The following is a 27,011-nucleotide window of genomic DNA, read 5'->3' as shown; positions in this document are numbered from 1 at the left end:
GCCTCGCTTTTTGGGGACACATTCGACCCATACAGGGCCTGAAGGGTCAGGGGCAGGGGCCATAGCTATGTGTTGGTCACTGAGGGGTGTGGAGTCAGGGAGGCCCCCTCTTGAGAGGATGTCACTTCCTTAAGTGCTGGTCCTCCACTGCAGGGCATTTCCGTGTACGCGTGGTCTCTTCCTTTCTTTTAAATGGTGCTTTGATTGCCAGGTGTGGCAGTGCACACTTGTGATCCCGGCACTAGGGAGGCTGAGGCAGGAGGATTGTTGTGAGTTTGAGGCCAGTCTGGGCTACACAGTGAGCCCAAGGCCAGCCTGGACTGTGAAATGAGGCCTCAGCCAATCCCTTGCTTTGCAGATAAGGAAGGCCCAGAGAGGGCAGGAGGCTGGACCAAGGCCCACAGCAAGGCTGAAGCAGGAAGGTGTCTGGTGGGCTTTTGTCCAGCATTGTGCAAGCTTGTGAGTTCCCTAGGAAAAATGCAGCTCCCTGCATCCTTATGATGCTTTGTGCACTTTGGGGGTTCCCAGGCTCCCTGAGACTCCACATAGTGCCAGGTCAGAACCCCCATGCTCCACGAGCACCTAAACCTTGCACGGTGAACAGAACAGGTAGAGAATGGGGCCGTGTGTGTCTTGGGGTCAGTGAGTCTGCACCCCGATGGTGGTGGGGTTCTCTCCACCACCTGTGGTCAGCACCCCATGTCTGTCCGCCCTCGCACCTGCACCCCTGCCCTGCACCATGGGCTCCGATGCTGGCTGCATCCAGCCATGTGCTAGGAGCTTTCCTGGCCTGATGTTGCTTTTCAAAGCAATGGGAAGCCGAGCTCCCGCCGTGTGGGCTGTGGTTACCCCAGGTCCTCGCTGGCCCTTCGCTGTCTGTCTGAGACTCGCTGGGCCCGCTGCGGTTCTGGCATGCGTTCCCGGCCCTGGAGGAGGAGCGGTTGTGTAGAGCTGCCTGTTTTGAGATTGGGTTACCCGGCCGCCTGTGGAATCCTGCGGTTTTCTGTAGGGCGTGGAGGCCGCTGTGAGTGGTGGCCAGGATGGTGGGCGGGCGCCTTCTCCGCCACCCTTCCCTCTCCCCAGTGTACCTGGCATGATCTCGGGCACATGGCAGGCCCGGCACACACTGGGACAGCAGAGCCAAGACCATCAACCTTGGCTCTGAGCAGTGTAGGGTCTGGGCAGCCCCTCGGGCTCAGCCCGCCTTTCCCGTCCTCAGAGGCTGTGACTGGCACTGAGAGGCCCTGTGGGCATCGTGTTGAGCGCAGTGGTGTGCCAGGTGGCGAGCTGGCCGCAGAAATAGTGGCAATGCTGGAGCCCAGGCTGCTCGGCTGCCAGGGCGGGGGGTGGCACTGTGGCTGCCAGCCCTCAGGATGGAGGTGTGCCCAGGACCCAGGTGGTGGGGGAGACCCGGACAGGTGGGGAGGAGGAGTGACATGCATGTCCAGGGACCAGGGTGCAGCCCCGCAGGGGCACAGGGCACATGGGGCACCGCACATGTGGGGGACGCCCAGCTCAGGGGCCTGTAGTGGAAACAGCAGAGGCCAGGAGGTGGCCACCCTGATAGTGACCCTGCTGGTCCCCTAGGCTGCCCTGGCTTGTGCGTCTGTGCAGCTCCGGCTGCCTGTGCCCAGCATGTCTTCATGTCTGCCCAGTGCAAGCACTCTAGTGGGGGAAACTGAGCAGGCATGGGGTCCTGGTGTTACCCAGAGCCGGCCCCCAGCCCCCTACGGGAGCTCTTCCTGGCATCTGGGCTGTTCCAGTGCCTCAGCGCCTCCCCTGCCTGCCTCAGTTTCCAGCCAGAGATGGGCTGCAGGGCACTCCTAGCACTGGTGGCTGGAACTTGCCCCCACAGTGCCCTCTCTGACCTGGCGGGGCTCCAGCTCCTGTGCTGGGCGTGGTCCAAGCCCAAGAGAGGCCTCTGTCCACTGGTGTCCTGGCAGGGGAGCCTGGTGGACCCCGGGGTCTACACAGCTCTGAGATGCTTCTCTGCCTGGGGAGGGCAGAGATGCTGCCCCCGCCTTCCTCCCCGACTTCCCTGAGGAACCCCAGCTTCCCAGAGCACCGCCAGGGCCTTGACCCTGGCTCTCCAATCCCACTGGCTGCCTGTGGTGTAGCCGCGGCATATTCCTGGAGTGGGAGTCTTAGAGGCTGTTAGACCTGAGGAGGCCCAGAGCCAGTGAGGTGCATTGCAGGCCTTAGGCAGCCAGCAGCCCCCCCCCCCCCCCGCTGCGCCCCCATGGTCTCATCTGTAGAAGGGGAGGCTGCTGGAGCCGCCTGCTCGTTGGCTGAGGGGCGATTGTCATGTGGGGCGGCCTCTGTCCCTGTCTGACCTGGTCACCCGCCTTTCTGCCCTCGCCCTGGTCCTTGCAGGTGCCTGAGGTCTGTGCCCCTTGGGCTTCTGAGAGGTGGCCGAGGGCTGAGGCCCAGCTCTTTCCTGCCCCTCCTCTTGTGGTCTGAGACCAGCTGCCTGAGGCGTTGGGGCTCCCTGCATGGGGCCAAGCAGAGCGGGGTCAGGAGAGGCACTGGCCGCTGTCCTGTGTGGTTTCTGCAGTCCCCAGCCCCCTAGGGACCCTGGCTGTGGTGAGGGCACAGCTAGCCCTTCTGCCTGTGTGCCGGTGACCACAACAGGAAGAGGGTGGAGATCTGCCAGGCTCCCCAGGGGACTAGACCAGGAGATGTTGGGGTGCGGGAGCCCCAGAGGGTGAGCTTCATGGTCTCCCCCTGAGAGGCCTCTGCTCTGGCTGTGTGGACCGGATGTGGGCTGGGAAGTTTTTGTGACCAGCGGCCTGCCCTTTCCTAGCAGGATGGGGAGTCGGGGTGACCCACCTTCTTCTCAGTGTCTGCTGCCACCCGGAAGTAGGCCGGAGGAGCCTGGCAGAGGTCTTGCAGGGCAGCGAGGCCCTCACAGCCTGGCCCTTGAGGTGCTGAGCCAGCATGGGGGCTTGGTGGCCCTGAGGATGCTGACGGAGGCCCAGCGCCTGTGAGGGTGGCCTCCTTCCTCCCCCAGGCTGCACCCCTCTGAGTGGCCTTCTCTCCCACATCCCACCCTAACCCAGCTTCGCCTCCCCATGACCTCCCTCAGCCACGCTGCTCAGGGCTAGTTTTGGGGTGTCTCACACAGACTGCAGAGCCAGCAGGGGGCTGTGATAACTGTCAGGGCCAGCGGCCACTCGGGGCACAGAGGAGGTGGTTGGAGCGGCCTTGTCACTTCATTGACTGCAGGGCAAGAGGTGGGTGGCTCAGTGGTCCCTCGAGCTTCACCGACTCATGAACCTGGGCAGAGTTAGAGCCCTCCATCCCCTCAGACGGAAACCTGGTGCAGGTACCACTTCCTGCTCCCTCCTGGCAGGCCTGTGTCCATTTCTGGCCCCACCTGGTTGGGACACTCCACGTCAGTGACACCGGGTGACACGTGGCCTGGCCTGGCCTCTGCCACTCATTGTGTTCTCAGGTTTTGTCCACACTGCAGCAAGTGTTAGGGCTTTCTTTGTTCCTCTTTGTGGCTGAGTAATATTCCATAATAAGAATGGACCCGTTTTGCTTGTCCGTTTGTTGGTGGGTGGACACGGGCAGCCGTGGCTCTGGCTGTGACCAGTGTACTGTGACCCTTGTGTCCGGCTCTTTTTCTTCTTTAGTGTCGTGCTCTCTGAGGCCTGATGCTGCACAGCTGGATAAAGGAGCAGGCGTGGGCACATACCTGTGATCTCAAGTCCTCAGGAGGCTGAGGCAGGAGGACTGCAAGCCCCATCCCAGACTTGTGCCTTAGAACCTGCCTGGCGTGCACTGGGTCCTGGGTTCCATCCCGGCATAGCAAGGAAGGGAGGAGGAAGGCGGGGAGCCCCCTGCCCCTGTGAGCTCATGGAGGAGAGAAGCACTCGGGCCCCTGGGCTAGTGAGCATGGTGGGGAGGACACACCGGGGTCAGCGGGGACTGTGGGGCTGCCGCGGCCTCTGGCAGGCTTCCCCCTTCCGGGATGTGCATGGGTCAGCCACCGTGGCGAGGTGCGGTGAGCCCACAGCAGGGACGAGGAAGGGGCAGGACACTGCTGAGCGAATGGAAAGGCCGGGTCTCCACCGCGTGCTGTGCGGTGTGTGGCGTGGGGCAGCACGCCTCCCCACTCTGGGCAGTGCCGCGCCCGTGCTGGGCACCTCGGATACCAGCTGCCAGTGGCCTCTGGCTGTTCCTTGTGGGCAGGGGCCTCCGTGCATTGGCCTGCAGGGCGCTCTCCACTCCAAGAGTGTCTGCCCTGGGTCTCCGTCACCCCGACTCAGGAGTGGCCACAGGGCCCTTGTGCAGGGAGCACTGCAGGGGCGAGGGTGTGGTGGCCCCAGCTCTGGGGCACGCTGGGGACCCTGGGGCATGGCCTGTTGCTCCCTGGCTGGCTGTGTCCTGCCCCTCGGGCTGGGTCTGCCCCTGTGGCTCTTTGCTCCTGTGCGGTCCCTCATGCTGGACTGTCATCCTGGGTCTTGTCCCAGTGGTGTGGGGATGGACGGGGCTGTGCTGCTGACCACACCCAGCCTAAGCACTGGTCAAGGCCCCTGGAGCCCTCACACCAGTGCTGTCCTCTTTCTGCCCCCTGCCCTTTGTCTGGTGGCCCCTCCCGGTCTCCCGAGCTCCCGGCTGCCCTCGAGGTCTCTTTCTGACTCTCTCCCAGCCTTTGGGTGCACAGAGCCAGGATCACCCGCCGGCCAGCACGCTGTGTGTGGGATAGGGCTCGGGTCAGCAGGCAGCGTCTCTCCGGCCTTGGTCCACGGTGGGGACAAAATGCACTGTGGGAACCTGCTGGTGACGGTGCCGGCCCCTCACCCTCTGAGACCACGCCCTGTGCCCCCAGTTTAAGTGACGGTAAGAGCTAAACATGCATGATCTAAGTTAGCAGTTGGCTAAAATTTTTTTGTTTTGTTTGCTTTTGGTCCTTTTGAGAGGGCGTCTCACAATGCAGTGCGGGCATCCTTGAGCTCACTTTGTAGCCCAGGCTGGTCTTGAACTGGCAGAGACCCTCCTGCCTCAGCCTCCTGAGTGCTGGGATTACAGGCATGAGCCACCACTCCTGGCAATTGGCCCACTTTTTAAGTTGTATTAAATTCTTTAGATTGCTGATTAATTTTCTTCTCCGTCTTCTAAACGCTCAGTGAAACAGCTTGACGCAGATTTTCCACTCAGACGCTCTACCTGAGGTACACACAGATGAAAGTGGGTTGTCTTCCCAGTGCCCCTGTCTTCCTGCAGGACCCCTTCCCTTTCATGTGTTTGGCCTCCCGTGTTTTGATGGAGCACCTCCTGCAGCAGCTTCCTGAGAAAGGATGTGTGGAAATGAACTTGCTGTGGCTTGATTCCCTGCTGGATACACTGGTGTAGGCTGCAGATTGAAAATCCACTTTTTGTGTGTGCCAGGAATTGGATTCAGGACCTCATGCTTGGCAGGCAGGTGCTGAACCGCTGAGCTATTCCACGGGCCCCTGAAAACCACACTTGCTCAGCGTCTGGGTGGGGTGCGTTCCCCCGGGACATCTCTGGTTTGTTCCTGCTGTCATGTGGTCCTGTGTCAGGCCCATTGGGCCATCTCCTTTTCTCCTGTCTTGAAGTGGTGACTTTCTGAAGCTTCGCGTGCCAGGCGTGGTGCCTCCTTGTTCCTGGCCCTGCAGGGCACCTGTGGACCCTGGCTGGGCATGCACGCTGTTCTGAGTGGTGCTCCTGCTTTGTCTCCGCCCACCCTCGGTGCTGTCCGGACTCCTGGTGCTGACTTGGTGCCTCCTGGATGAGTCCCGTCTCGTGTTTTAGTTTCTGAAAGATTCTTTCCACGGACTGTTTTCGCAGGGCGGTTAGGGAGATGGAACCCGGGCCTCCGCGCTAAGCCGCAGCCAGCCCTTTTTATTTCTTTGACACAGTGTCTCGCAAAGTTGCCAAGTTGTCCAGCGGGGTTTGAACTTTCTATTCTCCTGCCTCAGCCTCCCAGAGAGCTGGGGTTACAGGCGTGCCCCTCCGTGCCGGCCACCAGAATCTGTTTTAACACCCTGTGATCTCCAGTTACGTGCTTTTCTTTGGCCTTTTAAAAGCTGCATTTTATTTCTGTTTGCGGGTGCAGCACCCTCCCTCCTGAGGACTGAGATGCGTCCCCTCGATGACTTCTGATACCACTTAGCTAGCTACGATTTCCCAGTTGTGCCGGATTCTGTTCCCCGTGTGTGTGTGTGTTTTGGTCTCCTTCTCCCCATCGGGGCCACCTCCCAGTGCCTGCTGACCCCTGGCTGCTCCTGCACCTTGTGGCCCGACTCCTTCAGCCGAACCCCGGCCCGGACAGCACCCTTGACCAGGTGTGGGGGGGAGCGGGGCGTCACAACAGCCCGCCCGGCTCTGCTCTCCCCACACCCCCCCTCCCAGGGAATTTCCTGGTTCTGTTTCTTCTCCCCCTGTATCTTGCAGGGGGGAGGGAGGCTCTCTTCTTTACTAATTATTTTAAAATATATGTGCATATATATGTACACACACACATATATATACATTTAGAATATATATAGAAAGTTGTGCCTGTATTACATTTGTTGTAGGTATATAATTTTATATATTGTATGTAGTCATATATAATTGTAGTGATTGTAAATAGACAGAGCCCAGGGCTACTGCACCACTCAACAGCATCCCCAGAGCTTCACTGAGTAGCCCAGGCTGGACTCTCTGTCGAGATCCTCCTGCTTCAGCCTCCCGAGTAGCTGGGGTCACAGATGTGTGCCCCTGTGCCTGGCTCTTTATTTACATATTCTCAACAGTCTGGCTTTTTTTTTTTTTTTTTTTTTTGTCTTTTTCCTTTTTATCAGTACCGGGGATCGAACTCACGACTGCCTGCTTTCAAGGCAGGTGCTTATGCCGCTGAGCTAAACCCCCAGCCCCCAACAGTCTGGCTTTTTACCTGTGTTTCTTGGTTTGTTCTGCCTCCTTGTCTAGAGGTGAGGAGTTGAGAATTGTACTTCATGTCCAGGGGTGGCCCCAATGAAGGTCCACAGGGCACGCAGCTTAGGGGACGGATTTCTCCTCCCCATCCCAGAGGCTGAGTCTCAGAACCAAGGAGCTGCAGGTCGGCTCTTGCTGGACCGCTGCAGGGTCTGTGCCTCGTGGTCCTGCTTGTGTGTCCACAGTGTCTGCGTCAGGACTCCCAGTTCATGGGGTCACAGCCACCCTGGTGACCTCGGTTTGCTGAAGTGCTGATGTCCAGCTGCAGCCAAGCCCGGGGGACCTCACCCCGCCCAGCTTGGCTACGGGCTTTTAGCGACCCCAGTGGTATTGGTGATGTGTGGGGAGGCAGGGCGCCCCTTATCAGTAATCTTGACTGCCTTCCTCCTGAGCAAGTGACCCCATCCTGGGAGCTTCCGGTGAGGGGGTGCTGGGGGTCGCTTGGATAAATCAGCTCCAAAGTGCGGAGGGAGAGGCCAGCGTCCAGTCAGCAGCACGGCGTGGACTTACTGTGTGCATAGCCCCGGATCTGATCCCAGCACCCAAAATAAAATAGTAACGTGAGGACCTGGGACCGAGTGGGGGGCCGGTGGGACCGTCAGGCAGCAGTGACTGCGGTGAGGCGGACGCGGCCCAGGCCCGATGGGAGGAAGGTTCCGGAAGCTCTGTTCCCTAGTCCATAGCATCCCCCAGGCCTGGGCCAGGAGTCACCTGGGCCGAGGCGAGCTGCAGCTACACGCCCTGGGGCCCCGGCTCGGTGGTCAGGGGTGGCCTTGGCTGTGGTGCCAGCATGGCGGGTGCCTTTCTTTTGGGTCCTGTAGGCTGTGGCCGGTGTGGCCTCCATGCTGTGACCTTGCTCTGCTGTCATCTGTGCCCAGAACCCTTGGGACTGTCCTCGGGGCCAAAGCGCAGAGCATAGGGCGGGGGGAGGGGGGCGCCCTGAATCTTGGGCTGTCCTTGCCCTGGTCCAGGCTCTGTGCTACTGCTGCCTACGGCCTCTACCTCTGTGCCACAGGGGCCGAGGGAGGCCACGCACCTCGCTGTGGGGCCGCCCCACCTCAGCCAGCAGGGGCGCTTCCCCTGAGTCCAAAAGCTCCCTGAGGTTGGCTGCTCCCATCATGGCCTGGCTTTGAGGTACCACAGTCCGTGAGGGCACAAACCCCCCTGCCTTGCCCCTGTGACTCAGGGTTGTGGGTGGTGATATCAGCAGATCCTGGGGTGCAAAACTCTGTGCCCCACGCTTGGTCTAAACTTTGCCCCGGTGTGGGGCATGGAGTGACGGTGGCCAGGCTGGGTGGGAGTGGTGGAGGCTGCGTGCCCTGCCTGGGGTGGGTGGCTACCGCTGGATGCCAGGGCCTGTTACCTCTGAGAAGAGAGCCTGGGCTTGGTTGTCCAATCCCCGACTTTTTTGGAGACACCAGACATCAGAACTTATTTGTGAAACCTCTTGGTTTGACAATTCTGGTTTTTCAGGGAAGACTGCCTGGGACAGATAAAGCCTGTGCGTGGGCTTCGGCCTCGGGGCCTCTGGTTTGTGGCTTCTGCTGCTGTGGGCTGTAGAGTCGTGGCCAGGCCCTGCACTATCTCCAGAACCTCATGAAGGGGGACCAGCCTGTCCACTTGGGGCTCGCACACCATCCCTTATGACCAGGATGGCCGCTGTGAGCTTGGCCGAGGACAGGGTGCCCACCAGGCACCTTCGGCCTTGGTGGCTGTGGTGCTGGGCGTTGTGCTCCTGCTCTGCTGGGTTGGAGAGGTGAGACCCTGCCTAAGTCCCTGCACAGGCAAGAAACGCGCAGCCAGGCCCAGTTCTTCCTGCTTAGTTTACCGCGCTCTGTAGGAAGTGGGATGGACAGAGCTGCTTCAGTTTGTAAAATCCCTAAAGACGTGTGGCCGGGAAGCCCCTCCCTTCCCTCCCCTTTCAAGCACACCCATCCTGTTGTCCTTCCCCCCAGTTGCTTCTGGTCCCCAATTTTTTTTTTTGTCTTTTTCCTTTTTATCGGTACTGGGAATCGAACTCACGACTGCCTGCTTACAAGGAAGGCGCTTATGCCGCTGAGCTAAATCCCCAGCCCCTCCAGCCCCAACTTTCCTGCTCTGGGGTTTGCCGAGTCTGCCGGCTCAGCCCCGTGGCCTGTCCCCTGCTGTCCCTCCCACGATGCCCCCACTGAGGACTCTGAGACTCTTCTTGGATGCCTCCAGCTGTGGGGACCTCACTACCTCCCCGGGCAGGCACTGTGCGGGACAGGACGGTGTGTGGGCTGAGCCGGGCCAAGCCCCTCCTCCCGGGCTCCCCAGCTGTCTCTGAAGGAAGGAATCGGCCTGGGAAGCCGGATGGAGGGGTGCTTGAGCTCTTGTGGTTGTCGTGTTTTGTGTTTTGGAAACAGGGTCTCCCTAAGTAGCCCAGTCTGGTCTTGGACTCACAGTGATCGGTCCTCTCCCATGCCACAGGGGTCTTTGAAACAGTGGTGTCACCCCGGAGCCGGCCCTGGGCACCCAAGTGCCAGGAGCTTGGGGGTGCTGGCGGACTCGGGCTCACCCCTCTCTTTGTCTCCCCAGGGACGTACCAGGGCCAGTGGGTCGGCGGCATGCGCCAGGGCTATGGCGTGCGGCAGAGTGTGCCCTACGGCATGGCGGCGGTCATCCGCTCGCCCCTGAGGACGTCCATCAACTCCCTGCGCAGCGAGCACACCAACGGCTCGGCGCTGCACCCGGACACCTCCCCGGCGGGGGCCGGCAGCCCGGCTGTGTCCCGGGGCGGCTTCGTGCTGGTGGCGCACAGCGACTCGGAGACCCTCAAGGGCAAGAAGAAGGGGCTGTTCCGGCGCTCGCTGCTGAGCGGGCTGAAGCTGCGCAAGTCGGAGTCCAAGAGCAGCCTGGCCAGCCAGCGCAGCAAGCAGAGCTCCTTCCGCAGCGAGGCCGGCATGAGCACGGTCAGCTCCACGGCCAGCGACATCCACTCCACCATCAGCCTGGGCGAGGCCGAGGCCGAGCTGGCCGTCATCGAGGACGACATCGATGCCACCACCACTGAGACCTACGTGGGGGAGTGGAAGGACGACAAGCGCTCGGGCTTCGGCGTGAGCCAGCGCTCCGACGGGCTCAAGTACGAGGGCGAGTGGGCCTGCAACCGGCGGCACGGCTACGGCTGCATGACCTTCCCCGACGGCACCAAGGAGGAGGGCAAGTACAAGCAGAACGTGCTGGTCAGCGGCAAGCGCAAGAACCTCATCCCGCTGCGCGCCAGCAAGATCCGGGAGAAGGTGGACCGCGCCGTGGAGGCCGCCGAGCGCGCCGCCACCATCGCCCGGCAGAAAGCCGAGATCGCAGCCTCCAGGTAGGAGTCGGGGGTCCGGGCCACCGTGCTCGGCGTGTTGCGGGACCTTGGGGTGGGGCAAGGGCCCTGGGGCTCACAGCCTCCGCTCCGGCAGGGGCGACTCTCCCGGGTTCTGTGTGTCTGCTGGGTCTCCCGGGAGCTGTGGATGGACCTGGCAGGTGGCCGTTCTGGTGGTACCAGTGTGATGCAGCTCTTGGGTCAGGGAAGGGTGTCTGCCACCTGGCTGCTGCTGCGGGGGCACACAGGAGGCTGGCAGCTGCCCGGGTGACCCAAGGTTGTTACGAGGTGCAATCAGCTGCGGGCACTGCCCAGGGGGCTCACATAAGACTTGGGGTTTGGGGGGCTGGGGATTTAGCTCAGCGGCATAAGTGCCTACCTTGCAAGCAGGCAGTCGTGAGTTTGATCCCCGGTACCGATAAAAAGGAAAAAGACAAAAAAAAAAAAAAAAAAAAAAAAAAGACTTGGGGTTTGGGGCCAACAGCTGCCCAGTGTGGGTTTGGGCACTGAATTTGGGGTTCAGAGGGGCCATAACCCCTAAGGAACAGGTCCCGAGTGGGCGGGGCTGCTGTGGAGATTTCTAGGCCTCTCTGGTGGATGGCAGCTGGAGGCTGCCTGGGCTGGCAGTGGAGAGAGCTGGGTGGCAGGATGGGCAGAGCAGCGGGGCCCTGCGTCCCCCGTACCTGGTGGCCTTGTCAGGCTCTGGATGTTTCTCAGGTTGGTCCACCCTCGGGCTCCTGGAGGACACTTCTGTCTGCCTGGAGCAGCTCTGTGGCCTGGAGAGCCTCCAGGACGCTCCCAACCTTGCTTAGGTTTGGATGGGCCCGAGATGGCTCTGGGGAGCTGCAGGGTGCAGATTCCTAGCTCGGTGTTGGGGTTCGGAACCAGGCAGTGCCCCGTGCCCGCCCCTGTGTGTGAGTACAGTACTCACCTGGTATTTTGGGAACAGATTCGGTCCGGCGGTTATTTTTAATGCCATAGATGTAATACTTGCTTCCTGTGGGAAGATTAGAAAGTCATACTTTAAAAGAAGCCAGTGATGCTGGTGGCGGCCCGTGTCTTCCTGAGCCATAAGGGCGGCTGTCCTGCCTCTCTATGGCTTCATTTTTCTGCCCTTGCACCTGGTAGCTGACGGGCAGGCAGGTCAGGGCTGCGGGTGCTCGAGACGCCTCTGCAGAGGGGTGGGCAGGATTAGCACAGGGCAGCTAACAGGTGCTGGGCGGACGGTCACCCTTGTTATGAGGCCAGACATGTGTGGAGCTTGCAGAGGTGGCCATGGGGAGCGTGGCATCTCCCACAGGGTGCTGGGCGTTTGCAGCTTGAGGGACCCTTGGTGTGGGTCACTGGTTGGCATCTGTGAGGCTCTGTCCAGTGTACAGGGGCCTTAGTTAGGTGTCGGATTGGGGATGACAAGCCGTGGGCGCCCACCCCTGCAGATGTGGCTAATGGATGGCTGTGTTCAGACTTTCTCACCTGGTAGCCCTTCCTTGAGGCACTGACCATCTGGTGACAACGTGGGAGGAGCCTCGGGAGCAATCGTGGGGCCCCAGACACTAAGGAGGGCAGCGCTGGGCAGGACCAGGGTTGGTGCGCGGCTCTGCTTCCTGCTCACCCCTCTGCCAGGGCCCTTGCGCCCTTGCTGGACTCGGGTCCCTCTTCATGGAGGGTGGGGCCAGCATCCGCGTAGCAGATGGCTTTGCTCTAGGGATGGGGAGGTGTGGTGCATAAGGCCTGGGCCACACCCTACTCCAGACCCCTCTGCAGCCTGAGCCCCCGTCCTGAGCCAGCCCTGAGAGCTGGGCCCGGGCATCTCTGCCCGGTGTGCACCACGCCATTGGCTGGGTATTTTCGTTTTTTAAAAAACTACCTCCTGGCTGGAGATTAAGCTCAGCAGCCCCCAGGGCCTGGTACACACAAGGTTGTGAGTCTGATCCCTGATAACAAACAAAAAAAGAACTGTCAGTCTCCTTGCTTAAAAACTACCCTTGGTTAAGTTTATTTAGCTGTGCTGGGAATTGGACTTGGGGCCTCACACTTGCCAGGCCAGCGCTGTGCTGCGGAGCTGTGTCCCCGGCCTCCCCTGTTAAATTTGTAAAACCTAGTTAATCGGTAAGGCAGAGCTGTACGAAGCTGTCCTGTGCCACTTCAAGCTGTCCACCCCCTTAGATATAATTCAGTTTTCCCCCTTCTCAGACCCTGCTTAGACTTTTTGGGCTTTCAAGCCCTTTTCTGTGGCTTCCTTTCGGTGGCTTGAAAATGTATGGAAAACTCCAGAATTAAATAAACAATTCCTAAATTTTAAGTTGGGCATTCTGAGTAACCTAGCAAAATCCAGCACCTTCCCTCTCACCGTGCTGTTAGCCATCCCACCACTGGGAGGAAACACAGGAGACCACAGCTCACAGGAGGGGAGGCTCACGTGGCTTATGGTTCCAGGGGTTCAGTCCATGGCCAGCCGGTGCCAGGAACCTCCTGGGGGAAGAGGATGAGGGAGCAGAGCTGCTCACTGCCTGGTGGCCGGGAAGCAGAGAGAGAGGAAAAGAGCCCAAGGGGAAGGAGCCAGGGACCGCAAGGTCACACCCGGCACCATCCCAACACCCCCAGAAGTGTGCTTTACTGATGCTTTGGTGAGTGTCAGTCCTGTCAGGCTGACAGTCAGGATTCCTTGTCCCACTGAGTACATGGATCAGCCTCATCCCCAGTGTCCACTCTGTCTATACCGCACCCACCGTGGTATGCTTGCTGACCCTGTGGCCCCGGCATTGATCCCTGCTGGTGAGGAGTATGTCCCTTTACAGAGAAGGTCCACTGGGGCCCCTGTCTCAGTGGGCAGTCTCCCTTCTCCTGGTCACAGCCAGGGCATCTCTGCCTCTCAGCCTTGTGGGGCTGGAGACTGGCCTTGCTCACCGCCCCTCTGGCAATCCCCTGGGTCTCTCTGCACCATCACCCCCACCATGGGCACTGTGGACTGAGGTGTGAGCACCGTGTGTGGCAGAGGCTGCCTCGTGTGGTGGACTGCAGTGTGACACACTGCTCCCTGCTGGGTGGATAAAGGTCCCAGTCCCTGGCCTGTGGCTGTGTCACCTCGAGAGGCGGAAGGGACCTTGCAGCTGTGACCCAGGATGAAGTGGGGGTGTTTCTGGCTCATCTGGGCTGGCCCAGTGTCCTCTTGGGGGGTCCTCGTAGGAAGGAGGCAGAAGGGCCCAGAGCCCCAGAAGGAGCCACCTTCCCTTGTAGTTCGGGCCTGAAGGCCCCCTCTGGACTCCAGGAGAACCCGCAGGGTTGTCTCACGGTGCTTGGGATTTTCTTAGGGCAGCTGCAGGCGGTGGCTGAGGACAGTGACCCTCCCGGTCCCCTGCCGGGATGGCCTGCCGCCTGATGGTTGGGCTGCCTGAGGCAGTGCCCTGGCCGGAGGGCCTGGGCTCCTGCTCTGCAGCTTCCTGCCCTGCGGGGGGCTGGCTGTGCGCTAGCGGAGAGAAGCCTTCTGGCGGGCGGCAGCCATCTGTTCCTGCATGGACCTTGCTCTGTAAAGGAAGCCGGTGGGGACCGCGGGGATGGCGTTAGGATCCTGGGAAGTGGCCAGGCCCAGGGCCCAGCTGAGGGGACCCTAGGGGCAAGAGGCTGGTGTGGAGCTCTGTGCCTGGCTGCACCCTCAACCCACGAGCTCCTCTGGCCATGACCCAGGACATCGTGACCTTGGGGCTGAGTCTGGCGCCTTCCATGGTGGTTCCCAGGGTGGCAGACGGCAGGCCTCCAGGCCCTGGCCCGCTGTGGGTCAACAGGTGCGGCTGTCAGGTGCAATCGCAGTGCCTGTCATCCCCTCTCTCCTCCTGCGGGACCGTGTGCTGGGTGGGAGCACAGGCCTGTGAGCCCATGAGTCATCCTGAGATCCTGCCATCTCAGAACGGGGTGGCGGGGCACGGGAGGCGGTAGCCAGCTCCAGCCCGGGGCCCTGGCCTTGGGCCCGGGGCGCCTGGGCCTTCCCTCCACCCCACAGCAGCTCTTCCTGAGGATGAGCCCTGCAAGGCCTTGGGGACTCGACCCAGGGTTAGCTGGCTGCCAGAGACCCCTTCCTGCAAACTCCTAGCCACCCCCTCTGCATCCATCTTTGGAGAGATGGCACTGGCTCTGCTGTCACCGAGCCGGCCCCGCACAGGAGCCAACACCCTGGCCTGGTTCTACCCTGTGGAATGGGCCCACGACACTGGACCCGTGTATCAAGGCTCAGATAACTGGGCTGTGGCCAGCATCTTGGTCACCGTCACCGCCCTGCACTCAGCAGCAGAGTGTGACCTGTCCTTCTGGATCGGAGGGCCCTCCATGGGCTCAGGGACACCATCCACCATCCAGCCTGTCACGCTGCTGCTGGGGCTTGGTGCTCTTGGCTTGCGGCCACGTCGATCTGGGCTCTGCCTTTGTTTCTCTTTTATGGTCTCCCTGTCCTGTCTGTCTGTCTGTCTCTCGCCTCCTTCAGTGGTGGGGACGGCAGGGAAGCCCTGCACTGTGCTGGGGAGGTGCTGTGCTGGGAGCCGCCCGCCCCCTTCCCTGAGAGGTGATTTCTGCTCTGATTTCCTCTGCAGCCTCTCGGGTCTCACTGCTGTCTTTTTGGAAATTGAGGTCTGTGTCTTCCAGGGTCTCCTATGGAGACGCCGCTTGTACCTGCTCTGGGTGGGCGGAGGCCTGAGGTTGCCTTTGGCCCTTTGGTCTTGTCATTGCCCCCTCTTGGTTTGCATTTGTGCTTTTCAGTCTCACTTGTGTCACCCGCCTGCCATGTGCATCTTAGGGTCCCCCTGTGGGGAGGGCGTTCACCCAGTCCCGGGGTCCCACAGCATAGGGAGGGGCTGGTCACCTGAATCCCGCCTGGAGGGCCAGCTGGGTGAGTCCTGGTTCTTCCTGGGCTGACGAGCCGAGGAGTATTGATGCAGATCGACCCATTGTTACCGCTGCTTTAGACTTTTCCAGGCTGCCAGATCTTCCTGTCTGTGGTGTGCACCCCGTCCGGGGCCCTGCTGGGTCACTGGGGGTCTCGCTGGCCTGATGAGGTCCTCCCGCCCCTCTTTTCTCATTAAGACACCAGTCGTTGATCTGGGTCCTCTTCACCCACCTGAGAAGACCCCACGTCCACAAAGGCCCTCCCGTGGCTGTGTGATGCGTGGGATCCCTCCAGCCACACCGGGTGAGACCTGGGGCTGCTCACCCTCCAACTGCATCCTTAGCCGATGTCCAAACCTGGGCCTTCATCCCTTTCCAGACTGGCTGCTGGCCGGGATAGTGCTTCAGAAAGCGTTACCTGCACGAGGCACTCGCGTATGTGTGAGTGTGTAAGGCCTCACACAGGCCCATGGCTGGGAGGCAGGTGGGTGTCTCCGTCCCTTAAAGATCCCCCAGGGGGTTCAGAAGCCACACTCCTAAAGCGCCTGGCTGTCACTGAGCCAGCTCTCTGTGTCCCCCAGCAGGGTCACCGGCCTCAGCCTCCTGCGCAGGACTGCTGTGGCATCTCTCTGTTTGAGCATCAAGCTTAGGGTTCAGCCCTCCCCACCTGGAGGCAGGAGGGGAAACAGAGGCAGGGACACAGGAGCAAGGTGGGCAGGGAAACAGTGCCCTGGTGAGCTCGTCACCGAGTGCGGACCCCACGGCTTACAGTTCTGTGGCCTCTGCATCAAGGAGCTAAGTGCATCAATCAAGGGGGCTGGGGAGCGGCTCTGACCACGTCGAGAGGTTGCTCATCCTCCAGCTGTGTGAAGCCTGCGCTCCCCAGCTGGCAGTACTCGGTGTGAATGGCAGAATCACAGCATCAGGCATCGCAGGCTCCAGGCGGTCGACACAGCGTCAGGGCTCCTTCCCTCTCTCGGGCTTCTGTGCGCTGCTTCCTCTTCCAGAAGGGTCTCTGCGAGGGCAGGAAAGGCCAGCCTGCAAGCTGGTACATGGCCTCCAAGCTTGGCCACGCCCACCCAGCTGTGAGGGGCGTGGCATCTGGGATGGACCCCTGATTGACAGCGCCACTAGAACATGGGGTGGTGCTCCGTGGGATGCTGGGAACACAAACTGTACAAAGTTCTGGAGGTGCGAAGGAGACTTTCTCTTATGAACAATGCACAAGAGCTTCTGTCAACTGTCGTATTTTATTTTTATTTTTATTTATTTGTTTATTTTGTACTGGCGATTGAGCCCAGGGCCGGGCCTTCGCCCTGTGACAGCTTTACACTAAATTGCTAAATTGCCTAGGCTGGATTCAACCTTTCTATACTCCTGCCTCAGCCTTAGGGTTAGGGCTAGTGTTAGAAGACAGCAAAAGCAGTCAGAGCGAAAGGCAGGGAGCTCGCCCCTTCTCCTCCCTCGTATTGTAAGCAGGCCGCTGCCCTAGGGCGGGTGTGGCATCACAGGTCTCCTGCTCTCCTCTGCACAGGATGAGCATGCTTACAAAGTGAGACCCCAGCCGGCTCCGTGCTGCAAACTGCAGACTGTAACTCTTTCCTGAGGTTCGAGTATGAAAGGTCCAGGTTCAACAAGCTGGCTTCCAACAGCCCGGCCCCCATCACCAGGAGGCTTTGGGACATCTAGATGCAAACCACAACTTGGACATTCCGTGTGGAAGGGCTCACGCGCTGCTGGACTGCCAGTGCTGTGCATGACTGAACGGTGTCCCATAGGGCAGAGAGGCCATGCGTCCATTCCTCAGCTGACCCGCAGCCAGCGGCCCCTACCTCTCCACCCGAGGGGTGCCACAGCCCCGGACTCCTGGGCCCATGTTCCTGGGTCCTGTCTGTGCTCCCTGAGGTCTGCAGGAGTGGGTGGCCAGTCCTGTGATAACTGCTTCGCCTTTTGAGGAGTGGCCGGGCTGTCCCGGGGTGGACGCACTGTGTCAGTCTCTCCCTTGTGCACAGGGGTCGCTTCCCTGCAGCCTGCCCACTCCCAGCTGCTGGCTGCCAGTGCTCCTGGGTTGCAGCCATTGTGGGCGTCCTGGGGTGGCTTTGACTGGCTGGGCTCTGGCGGCTGCCGGTGAGCATCCTTCAGCGTGGTCTCTGCGTGCCGCTGGGCTCCTGCCACTGCTGGACGATCCCACTCGTGCTGGGGCGTCAGTGAGTGGCTGGTGCCTGTTGGATGTGTTCTTTTGTCACAACCTCCCGGTGTGGGCCTGGGCTTGGGGCCTGGCCCTGCAGCGTCTGGGCTGCAAGGGGCTCTGGCCATGGCGGGTTGTTCCACGACGGGCTCCTGAGGGCGTGATTCCCCCCTCCCTCCAGCAGACAGGCTGAGTCAGGACGGGGGCTGAGGCTCCTCTTTAGGAGGGGCTGCTGTGGAGAGGCCCCAGTGCTGTCCTCCCTCCCTGGGGCCTCCCCTGCCCTGCCCTGGGGAGTCGGTTGGGGGACAGCACAGTGCAAGCATCTCTCTGCTCCCCATGGATGCAAGGCACAAATGGGGTGAACACTGTCCCCCAAAACCACCCTCAGCAGGAGCACTGGGGTGGCCTTTGAAGCAGGGTCTTCGCAGATGCTCCAGTTTTCTCCCAGTACACACTCTTCCTTCTACTGGGGCACGCATATCTCTCAGCACAGTGAACTCCTATGCATCCCTGGAGACCCAACTCAGGCACACTTCGCCAGCTCCCCAGCATGATACTGGAGATCAAATTGACAACCTTGCATTTGCCAGGGCAGGCACTTACACCACTGAGCTGAACCCCTGGCCCGTCCAGCTTCCTTTTTGAGATCCCAGAGTACTTTGTTTTTCCTCTGGGTTGATGCTTGTCTTGAGACACAGTTTTTATGTCCTTCTTGAGGTCCATTTACTTCTAGGTCAGCCTCCTCCTCCATACCAGCAGGGCAGGGAGGCAGGCGATGGGAGAGGACAGCTCACCGGCCTGGGTGTGTGATCCTGTGTGAGCCTTCGCCCTCTGAGCCTCAGTTTCGCAGGTTGCGCCAGTCCACAGGTTTCAGTGCGGGCCCCCTGGGGGTGGATACAGTGCCTTGTTGCCCAGTGGCCTGCATGCACTGTCCTCCTCCAGTGCTGACTACTGCTCTGCCTTCCCATGGCCCAGGTGACCAGGTGTGTCCTTGCCCCCTGTGGGGTCCCCGTGGAGGCTGGGGTTGGCGGTGGGACAGCTACAGCAGTGGGGACTTTTGGCCGGCTGTGTCCCCCAAGGGACAGCACCCTGGGCTGCTCAGCTGGGGGGACCCTGTGAGCCAGCTGTCCCTCTGGGCCGGTGCACCTCTCCTCAGGTCCCTTGGACCAGCTCATGGCCAGGGACCCTGAACCAATTCCTGGGACCGCAGGATGGTGCTGAGGTCTGCTGACCACTCCACATTCCCATCAGGGTGGCCTGCACAGGTGGGCACTCATGCAGTGCTACCCAGCCTGGCTTGGAGTTGATCGCCTGCTTGGTGACGATGTGACTTCCCCAGGCTGTGGGCTGCAGCCTCCGGGGCACTGTGGGGTCACTGCCCAGCACGGGGCGTGGAGAAGCACCTGCGGCCGAGGCAGGTGGGGTGCTGCACCAAGGAGCATGACTGTCCTGAGGGGCTGTGTCCAGGGCTCCCGGGGCAGCGGCCTCTGCCTCGTTGATTTGCAGCTCGGGCGCCCGTCCCTGCCTTCCCGGCCTGGGCACCCATGGCGTTTTCAGGTTTTTTGACCGTCTTAGTCATCTTCAGGGTGCTGCTCAGCGACGGGGCATAGGTCATGGTGATGCCGTCCTTGGGCTTTGGACTCCGGCCCATTAAACGGTGACTGTCCCCCGCTGAGGACTCTGGGAAGTGCTAGGTGAGAGGTGGCACTGGCAGGTTCTCTGCGCTTTCTCGTTGCTGGGGCAAATACCTGACCCCACAACATTAAGGAGGAGAGGTTGGCCGGGTGTGGTGGCACACAGCTGCAGGCTGAGGCCAGAGCGGCTCTTTGGGTGTGAGGCCAGCCTGGGCTGCGTAGTGAGATCTCGTCTTAGGGAAAAAACAGAAGTAGGAGAAGTTCATTCGGCTCAGGACTGCAGTCTGTGGTTGGCTCCCAGGCAGGGCGGAGCGGCCTGCGCAGGAGAGCTGCTCGCAGAGTGGGGGACAGGAAGCGGCCAGAGGGAGGCGCTGGGAAGGAGAGGGGCCTTTCCAGCCACATCCCCGTGACCGCCTCTCCCCAGGTCCCCCTGCCACCAGAGCGGGTCAGTGTCCCCGTCCCTTCACCCCCTCTTGGCCTCCTTATGGGGCCTGGGGACCTCCCCCAGATCTGCCAGCAGCAGTGCCCACCAGGAGGCCCAGCCATGGCCCCCACCCTGCACCTCCAGCCCCGTGATGTGGGGGTGCAGGTGTGTGGGGGAATACTGGCCCCACACACAGACCTTTGAGTACTTTAATACCCGGACCACGGGCTCGCTCAGGCAGGAGCCCGCACCCCTGCCGGAAGCTGGCAGTCCCGAGGCCCCACACGGTGGCTTCCACGCTCACGGTCTGCCCCGGGCACAAGCTTCTTTCTGGGCAGCAATCGCCATGGTTTTGCTCCCGTGTGGTGAAGATGAGAATTTGTTCTGTTTTCTTTTGTGCCATTGCATCCCTTGGGAACGTGTAGTGATGGCCACAGCTGACCCCACGTGCAGAAACCCATGGCGCACCCCACCCCCGCTCGCCCCTTCTCGGGCGCTGCGCTGCCCGAGGGCACAGAGGCCGGGGCTGGTGTGCAGAGGTGGCCATGTCCTCAGCTCCTGCGTCCAGGGCGAAGCTTGGTGCTGGCGCTGGTGACCATGTCGGAGCAGGAGGCTGAGGGACACCTGGAGCCAAGCCGGGCCCTCCCTCTGCCTGAGCCTTGGTCCCATTCGTGTCCCCAGGCCGGCCCTGCTCCTCCCAACCCCCGTGCCCTCCTGCTGAGGCCGGTCTGACAGTGCTTGCTCCCAGTATTCTGTGCCACCCCAGCCTCGCCCTGAAATAGCACCTTACCCCGACCACCTTCCACAAGGCACAGCGGCCCATCCCGCCCCAGCCCGTGCAGTCCTGGGTGGCATTACCAGGTGAGGCACAGGCAGACTTGAACTGTTGCAACTGTGGGTGCTTTTAATGCAGCACCCTCGTGGGAAGCCCGAGTCTGACTGTCCCTGGGCCGCGAGGAGGGCGGGGTCACCGGCTCTCGGGGGGGGGGGGGGGGCTCCAGGGCGTGCCAGGCCCCTGGCTGCTGCATCCCTGTGCCTCTGCCTTATGTGTTTCGAATCTCCTACCTCTCGGAAGGACACAGGTGGTCACATCGGGCTCAGGGGACCTCTCCTCAAGGACAGCCTCATGGTTTCCCTAGTCACATCCACAGTGACCCCTGTTCCAGCTGGGAACGGTGGAGCACACCTGCCATCCCAGCACTCGGAGGCTGAGGCAGGAGCATCACAGTTTGAGGCTGGCATGGACTATGTGGTGAGCTCAAGGCTGATCTGAGTTGCACAGAGGGACCCTGTCTCTAAAAGCAAACAAAGACCCTTGTCCACGTGCAGCAGGCACAGGGCTAAAGAGTTAGGGTGTGGACCCACCTCATGGGGTGCCTGTCCCATCCAGGGTCCTCACAGGGCTCACTGGTGCGCTGGCCACCGCCTGCTGCCCTCTGCTGGCCCTGGATGGTGGCTCCCCAGTGAATCCAGGTCTCGTCCCTGGAGAGCTGTGGTGCTTTGCAGACACCATGTTCGTCCTCCTCTAGGCCCAGGGGCTGCAGCGCTGTGCTCAGAGAACTGGAAATCAGCAAGAAATCGCTCCCAGCCACTCCAGAGCCCTGAGCCCCGCGGGGCCGCCTGGCTCCTTCCTGGGCCAGCTTGGTTTGTGTCCTGGCAGCAGTTTGCCCTGGGCAGGAGGTGTGGGAAGAGGCTGGTGGTGGTCCCGGCCCCTGGTGCCTGTCCACCTACAGGAAGCACCGTAGCCCCAGTGGTGCCCCCAGCAGGGAGGCAGGGGAAGCTTGGGCAGGAGCCTGAGTCTGAGCTGGGCTGACACAGAAGGCTGGGCAGGGCAGGACTCTGGACCTGGCATCTGAGCCCGGATTCCTCCTGGAAACCTCTCTGCCCCAGGGCGCGTGCTGACCCCCCTGGCCTGCAGGGTGTGCTGCTGTGAAGGGAGGTGATCAGAGCCCAGTGCCACAGGAGGTGGGTGCAAAGGTTGGAGCTGCGTGCTCGGAGCCAAGCTGTCCTGCAGCAGGAGGAGACCTGGGTTGGGCTGTCCAGGAGCAAGCAGCTGTCCAGTCAGTCCCTCTGGGCTCAGCCTGTGGTGGCACAGGGTGGGCCTGGGTAGACACCCTCCTGGCTCCTGCTGCTTTGTGTTCAGGGGTGCCAGTGCTCGGAGCTGCACAGTGTCTTGGCTGCACGGGGGCATAGGCCCTGCTCCGTCCCTCTGGTGCAGCGAGGATGCCGCCTGCTGAGCCAGGGTGGCGGTGCAGTCCCAGCGCCTGTCCCCAGCTCTTCGTTCTGCCTCAGGGTGGGAATGGGGGGAGCTGTTCCCACCCCGAGAGGAGAGGGCGAGGCGGGGGCTGCACTGGCCGGTATGCGTCCCCGGAGCCCAGCAGCATGGACCATGAGTGGTCGTGGGGAATCCGCCAGCCCCACAGACGTGGCTGGGAATTGCCAGGGTGATGGACCCTCCTGTCCTGTGACTGTGTCCCCGCATGTTGCCCTCCAGGTCAGCCAGGAGGCTTGGCTCCGGCGCTGTTTTCGTTGCTGATGTGAAATACTGGACATGGAGTTAGTGGGGAAAGGTTTGTCTGGCTCACAGTCTGGTTCAGCCCATGCCAGGCCCCAAGGCAGAGGCGTCACGGAGGAGACAGTTCATGGCCCCCACAGGGCAGCAGAGCAACAGAGCCCTTCGGCGCCTTTCTGCCGCTTTATCTTACCCAGGCTGCTCCGGGCAGGCAGCACCCACACCCTGGTCCTGGTGCCCTTGGGCCCAGTGCTGTACGGTGACTCAGTCCCAGCGCCACAGACTGTAGACCCGGCCACCGCTGAGACAGCCCCAGCTGAGGGCACCTGAGCTTAGGGGGACAGCTGGAAGCAGCAGAGCCAGGCTGTCCTCCTGTCGGCAGCGCTGTGCAGGGCAGCGGGACCCAGGGCCTGCCCGCACGAGTGGCCATCCTGGTGGGCCCGCGGTGCTCCCTCAGCCCACCCGAGCCTCAGCTGCGGGTGCCCCCTCCATCCTGTCGATCACGGGGGAGGACTTTTGCAGCGTGTGTCATGCAAGACACTGCCTGACACGCAGCCCTGTCTCTGAGGAGCCACTGGGTGAAATCACCGCTGTGTGTGGACTCTGGGTCAGTGCGGGCCTGTCCGGGGCCATGCATGTGACGTGGTCTTGCAGGACACTGTCCTGGGTAGGGTTGGGGCTGCCATGGCTCGTGTAGGGGTGGGGGGCTGTCAGGAGTGACACTGGTCAGAGGTCCTGGCACACCAGGAGGCTGGGTGACCCACTGGCAGGGTGAGGGCAGTGGCCTGGAGGCCAGGCCCATGAGGACCCGGCACAGCCCCCGCTCGAGATGCCCGAAGCCCTGATCCAGCCTCTTTGTTCAACCTCCTGTGGCGTGAGGAGTTCCAGGGACAGTGATGCATTGTGGCATCTGGGTCCCCCCGGCCCTCTACCAGCTCCTTGTCCCTGGACCCCACCCCATCCAGCCTCCCCTTCATCTCCCAGAGGCACCAATGGATGTCTACTTCCACACTGCCCTCTGCCCCCTGCCAGCAAGATCTGGAGCCCAGATGGTCAGGCTGCTCCAGGTGTGTGCTGGCGTGGAGGTCACGCCTTGTGGCCCGTTCACTGTGAACCGAGGCTTGGGGATGGTGGTTACCACGTGCTATCCCATTCGCTGGCCTGCAGGCTGCGCTGGCCCTGGTGGCTTGGCGCTGTCCTGAGCTCCCTTGAGGTCTCCCTGCCCCTCCTCGTCACCCACTGCCTGCGGCCAAGGTTCCCGGAGCGAGCATGTGTCCTCCTAGGTGGCCCTGGGTCCTCTGCAGTCCCTGTGGGCTACTCGTCCCCTTTCTTACCTGAATGCAGCGGGGTCACTGCTTAGATGAGGTCCTAGGCACGGTGCAGAGGGCAGACTGGGAGAGGGGGCATTGCCCTCTGGCTGAGACCTTCAGGACTGGGCTCCTCCTACGTCCAGGTCACGGTCAGAGGCGGACGTGGCCTGGCCCAGCCAGCAGTGGAGACGCAGGACCCGTTCTGGTGTCCAGGCTGTTGTCCCTGGTGTGGGGCCAGACTGGGGTGGGCAGGGTCTAAACAGGAAGGGAGGGAGGGAAGGTTTGGAAACCAACTCACTTTGTGTTTCTGGGCTAGCAGCCCCGGGGTACCTGGAATGCCTCGCTCCTCCCTCCCAGGATGGACCCTGCTGGACCCTGGGCAGGCTCCCAGGTGAGGTGGTCAGCCTTCAGGCCTCAGTTTCCCCCCGCTTGATGTGGGACTGGCAGTGAGGTCTCAGGTGTCTGTCTCGATGGAGCGGGGCCTGGTGGGCACGGGGCGCTGCCTCCTGGTCAGCAGTTCCTTCCTTGGGAGGCTGCGGGTGACCCGGGCCCCTTCCAGCCCTGCCCAGGTCAGCCCTGGAGGTCTCCCTTCACCAGCAGGCTCAGGGAGGACTCTGGTCGTGGTGGGTGAGAAGGTGGCCAGTGGACGTGGAGGAGCAGAGCAGGGGTGCCATGATTGGGCCTGAAGTGTCCCCAATTCTTGCGTGTTCAGAGCTGGGGGTCTCAGAAGGTGATGGGGTCACGAGGGTGCTGGTTTCATGGATTAACCCACTGACAAGAGGACAGCTTGAGGTCAATACCTGAAGAGGCGACTGGAGCTTAGTGGGGTCCAGCTGAAGGGAGTGGACGGGGTGTGACCTAAGGGACTGTACCTTCTCCCCAGCCCCGTCTTCCAGGCTGTTCCTTCTCTCATCACTGGCTGCCATCCAGGGTGGCAGATTCCTCCCTGTGCCCTTCCGCCATGGCGCCCGTGTCATCATAGGACCAAAGGCAATGGAGTCCTGTGGTCATGGACTGAACCTTCGAACCGAAAGCCAGGCTGAACCTCTCTTTATGCTGTTTGGTTTTGTTTTATTTTGTTTTGTTTTGTTTGGAGACAGGGTCTTGCTATGTAGCGCGGGCTGGCCTTGAACTCACTATGTAGCCCAGGCCAGGGATCCTCCTGCCTCAGCCTCCCAAGTGCTGAGATCACAGCCGTGTGCCGCCTTGCCTGGCCACGCTGTTTTGCTTACGTGTTTGGTCACAGTGATGAAAATCTGGTTGACATGGGGGTGTCCGTGAAGTGTTGGGGCCGGGGCTGGATCCCTGCCTCCCTCAGACCACACGGCAGAACAAATTCCAGGATGAAATGGCTAAGTGCCAGCAGCTCCAGCTGGAAGGGACGGCTGACCGCAAGGCCAGTTTCCTCCTGCGTGAGACACTGCTGGGAGCCAGCCGGGGAGCAGTCAGCGTCCTCCTGGTGATAGACCAGGCCTGTCCTGAGTGAGCTGACTGGCTTAGGCAGACAGCTTAGCAGCTTGGACAAGACAAGCACAGCCACCGTCCTAGGTGGAGGGCGGGGTGGGGGAGTGCATTTTCATCCCCAGTGGAGCATAGACCGTGGGGTGCAGTAGCTGGGTCCAGGGGCTGCACTTCTGGAAAATTCACCCTAAAGATGCGAGATTTGGGTGCCCTTGCTTGTGCCCGGCTTGTGTCAGAGGCCCCACTCCTTGGGCAGAGCCAGGCTGTTGTGTGTGCTGGTACGGAGCGACTCTGCATATTGTGTTGAGTTTACAGGAAAACGATCAGGGGATGAACAGAGCGCACTGACGGGGTGTCCAGCAGAGGGGACGATGCTCTGGACAGAGGGCAGGCGGAACGACCTTACCTGGAGCGCAGGGGCCAGAGGTGTGGCTGTGACTTTCATCAGGTGCCTGACGGTGGACTGCCATGTCCGAGGCCGGGGACCGAGTCCGAACCCGGAGCTCTCGTGTGTGCGCCTTCTGCCCACAGCTGGCGGCCACCTGCAACCTGCCCCGTGGGAATTCTGAGCACCTGCAGGGTCCTGTGGCCGCCCCGGCAGCTGTGGATTGTGCAGCATTTTTCGTTTCGGAGCTCAGGTTTTCGAATCTTCAGGCCGGATGTGGCAGCAACGCCCGTGATGTCGAGCCCCTGGACCCTGCCCTCGGGGATGCTGGGCCCTGACGGGACGCAGAGCCGGGGTGGAGCCGCCTTCTGCCTGCCCTCGTCTGAAGCTGCTTCCTGTCGCCCAAGGCTCCGAGAGCTTGGTGGCCGCTGCAGCAGCTTCTCTTCACCCTGATGAAAGCTGTGGATGCTGTGCCGTGGGACCCGGTGGGGGCGGCTGCCCTGCCCCTGAGTCGCTGCTGCCCAGAGGGACAGGGCAGTGGCCACTGTGTCCCCGATGTGCTGCCACCCCGCCTGCGCTGTCCTGTCCCATGTCCTGCCCCGAGGTGCCTCGATTCCTCCAGAAAGAAAGAAAGGCTCTGTGGGGAGAGCAGACGTCGGGCCAGGAGCCAGGCAGGGCTGGTTGCCAGGCGTGAGGGGCACGGAGGCTCTGAGGGGCACGGAGGCTCTGAGCTGCCCGTCACACAGAGGGCTCAGCCGCAGAGTCCCTGGCAAGGACTCCGCCCTTCCACTGCACCGCGCAGGGCGTGGCTGTGATTCCGGCTGGCGGGGCTCCAGGCTGGCAGAGGGTCCCCAGCCGTGCTCTCACCCTGGGGCTCCGGGCTCTGCTGACCCAGCTGCACTGCAGCTGGCCAGTTGGGCACACGCAGTCTGGGCACCATTTCTTCATGGAGGGCATTGGCATTTTTTCTTCCTTTCTTTGAAGGTTTTTTTTTTTTTTTTTTTCCTGGTCTTATTGACACAGGGCCTGGCTATGCAGTTCAGGCTGGCCTTGAGCTCACTTTGTAGCCCAGGCTGGTCTTGAACTTGCAACGATCCTCCTGCCTCAGCCTCCCGAGTGCTGCGATGACAGGCGTGAGCCACCACGCCTTGCTCTGTGAGGATTTTTTTAATGAAAAGGGGGATGGGAGGAAGGAAACAGGAGGAGGGGGCCCGGCCCTGCCCTGGGGCTTCCACCCGATCCCAGAACCGAGTAGCTGGCTCCACAGAGAGCTCCCCGCCGCTTTCCTGGCGCAGGGAGAAAAATCTCACTGAAGCCTTGGCAAAGGGAATCTGTTGTCCGATTTTGCCCTGCAGTGGTTTGGTACCCTTCCATTCTCACGGCCCTGGGAACAACCCAGGGTGCCCTGCAGCCCGCAGGCACCCGCGCTGGGAGCCCACCCAGCCCACTTGTTTCTCCCTGCCCCTCCCGCTGGTTCTTTTCTTTCTTTTTGAGACAGGGTCTTGCGGAGTTGCCCAGGCTGGACTCCAACTTGTGATCCTCCTGCCTCAGCCTCCCAGAATGCCAAGATGCACCTTTATTTGTACCTTTATTTGAGGGAAGGTCTTGTTAAGTTCCCCAGGCTGTACTGGAACTTTTGAGCCTCTGGAGTAGCTGGAATTAAGGGTGTGCACCATGGTACCCAGTTGAGAGGGTTCTTTCTTGACATTGATGTATTTTTAAGGTCGTGCTGAGCCTCTGCCCTCCTGGTGGGGATCTGTTTGGGCAGCAGGTGTGGAAGGTGACATACACTGTCCTGGTGTGCACAGCAGCAGGCTGGGATGGCACCATCTCTCCCGAGGCTTGTGGTGTCCACGTGTGAGCCTGGCCCAGGTTTTTTTGGGTGCTGCTGTCAAGGGGACATGTCCTCTCCCTGGTCCCCATCCTGCCCCTTGGCCTGT

The 27,011-nt window shown here is 61.3% G+C and overlaps 1 protein-coding gene across 1 annotated transcript in view; it reads left to right on the top strand.

The window, feature by feature from the left end:
- Jph3 (junctophilin 3) overlaps positions 1–27,011 on the top strand; it is a 46,204-nt gene that overhangs the window by 7,474 nt on the left and 11,719 nt on the right. Inside the window, exon 2 of the mRNA XM_003461134.5 lies at positions 9,511–10,288. Coding sequence (XP_003461182.1) covers positions 9,511–10,288 — 778 coding nt within the window. The remainder of the gene's footprint in view (positions 1–9,510; positions 10,289–27,011) is intronic.

Source organism: Cavia porcellus, unplaced genomic scaffold, assembly GCF_034190915.1.
Source record: "Cavia porcellus strain 051 isolate PalLab524CR breed Dunkin Hartley unplaced genomic scaffold, mCavPor4.1 scaffold_4, whole genome shotgun sequence".
NCBI lineage: Eukaryota > Metazoa > Chordata > Mammalia > Rodentia > Caviidae > Cavia > Cavia porcellus.
The sequence above is the reverse complement of the archived record's forward strand: the minus strand, read 5'-3'. Positions and strand labels throughout refer to the sequence as shown.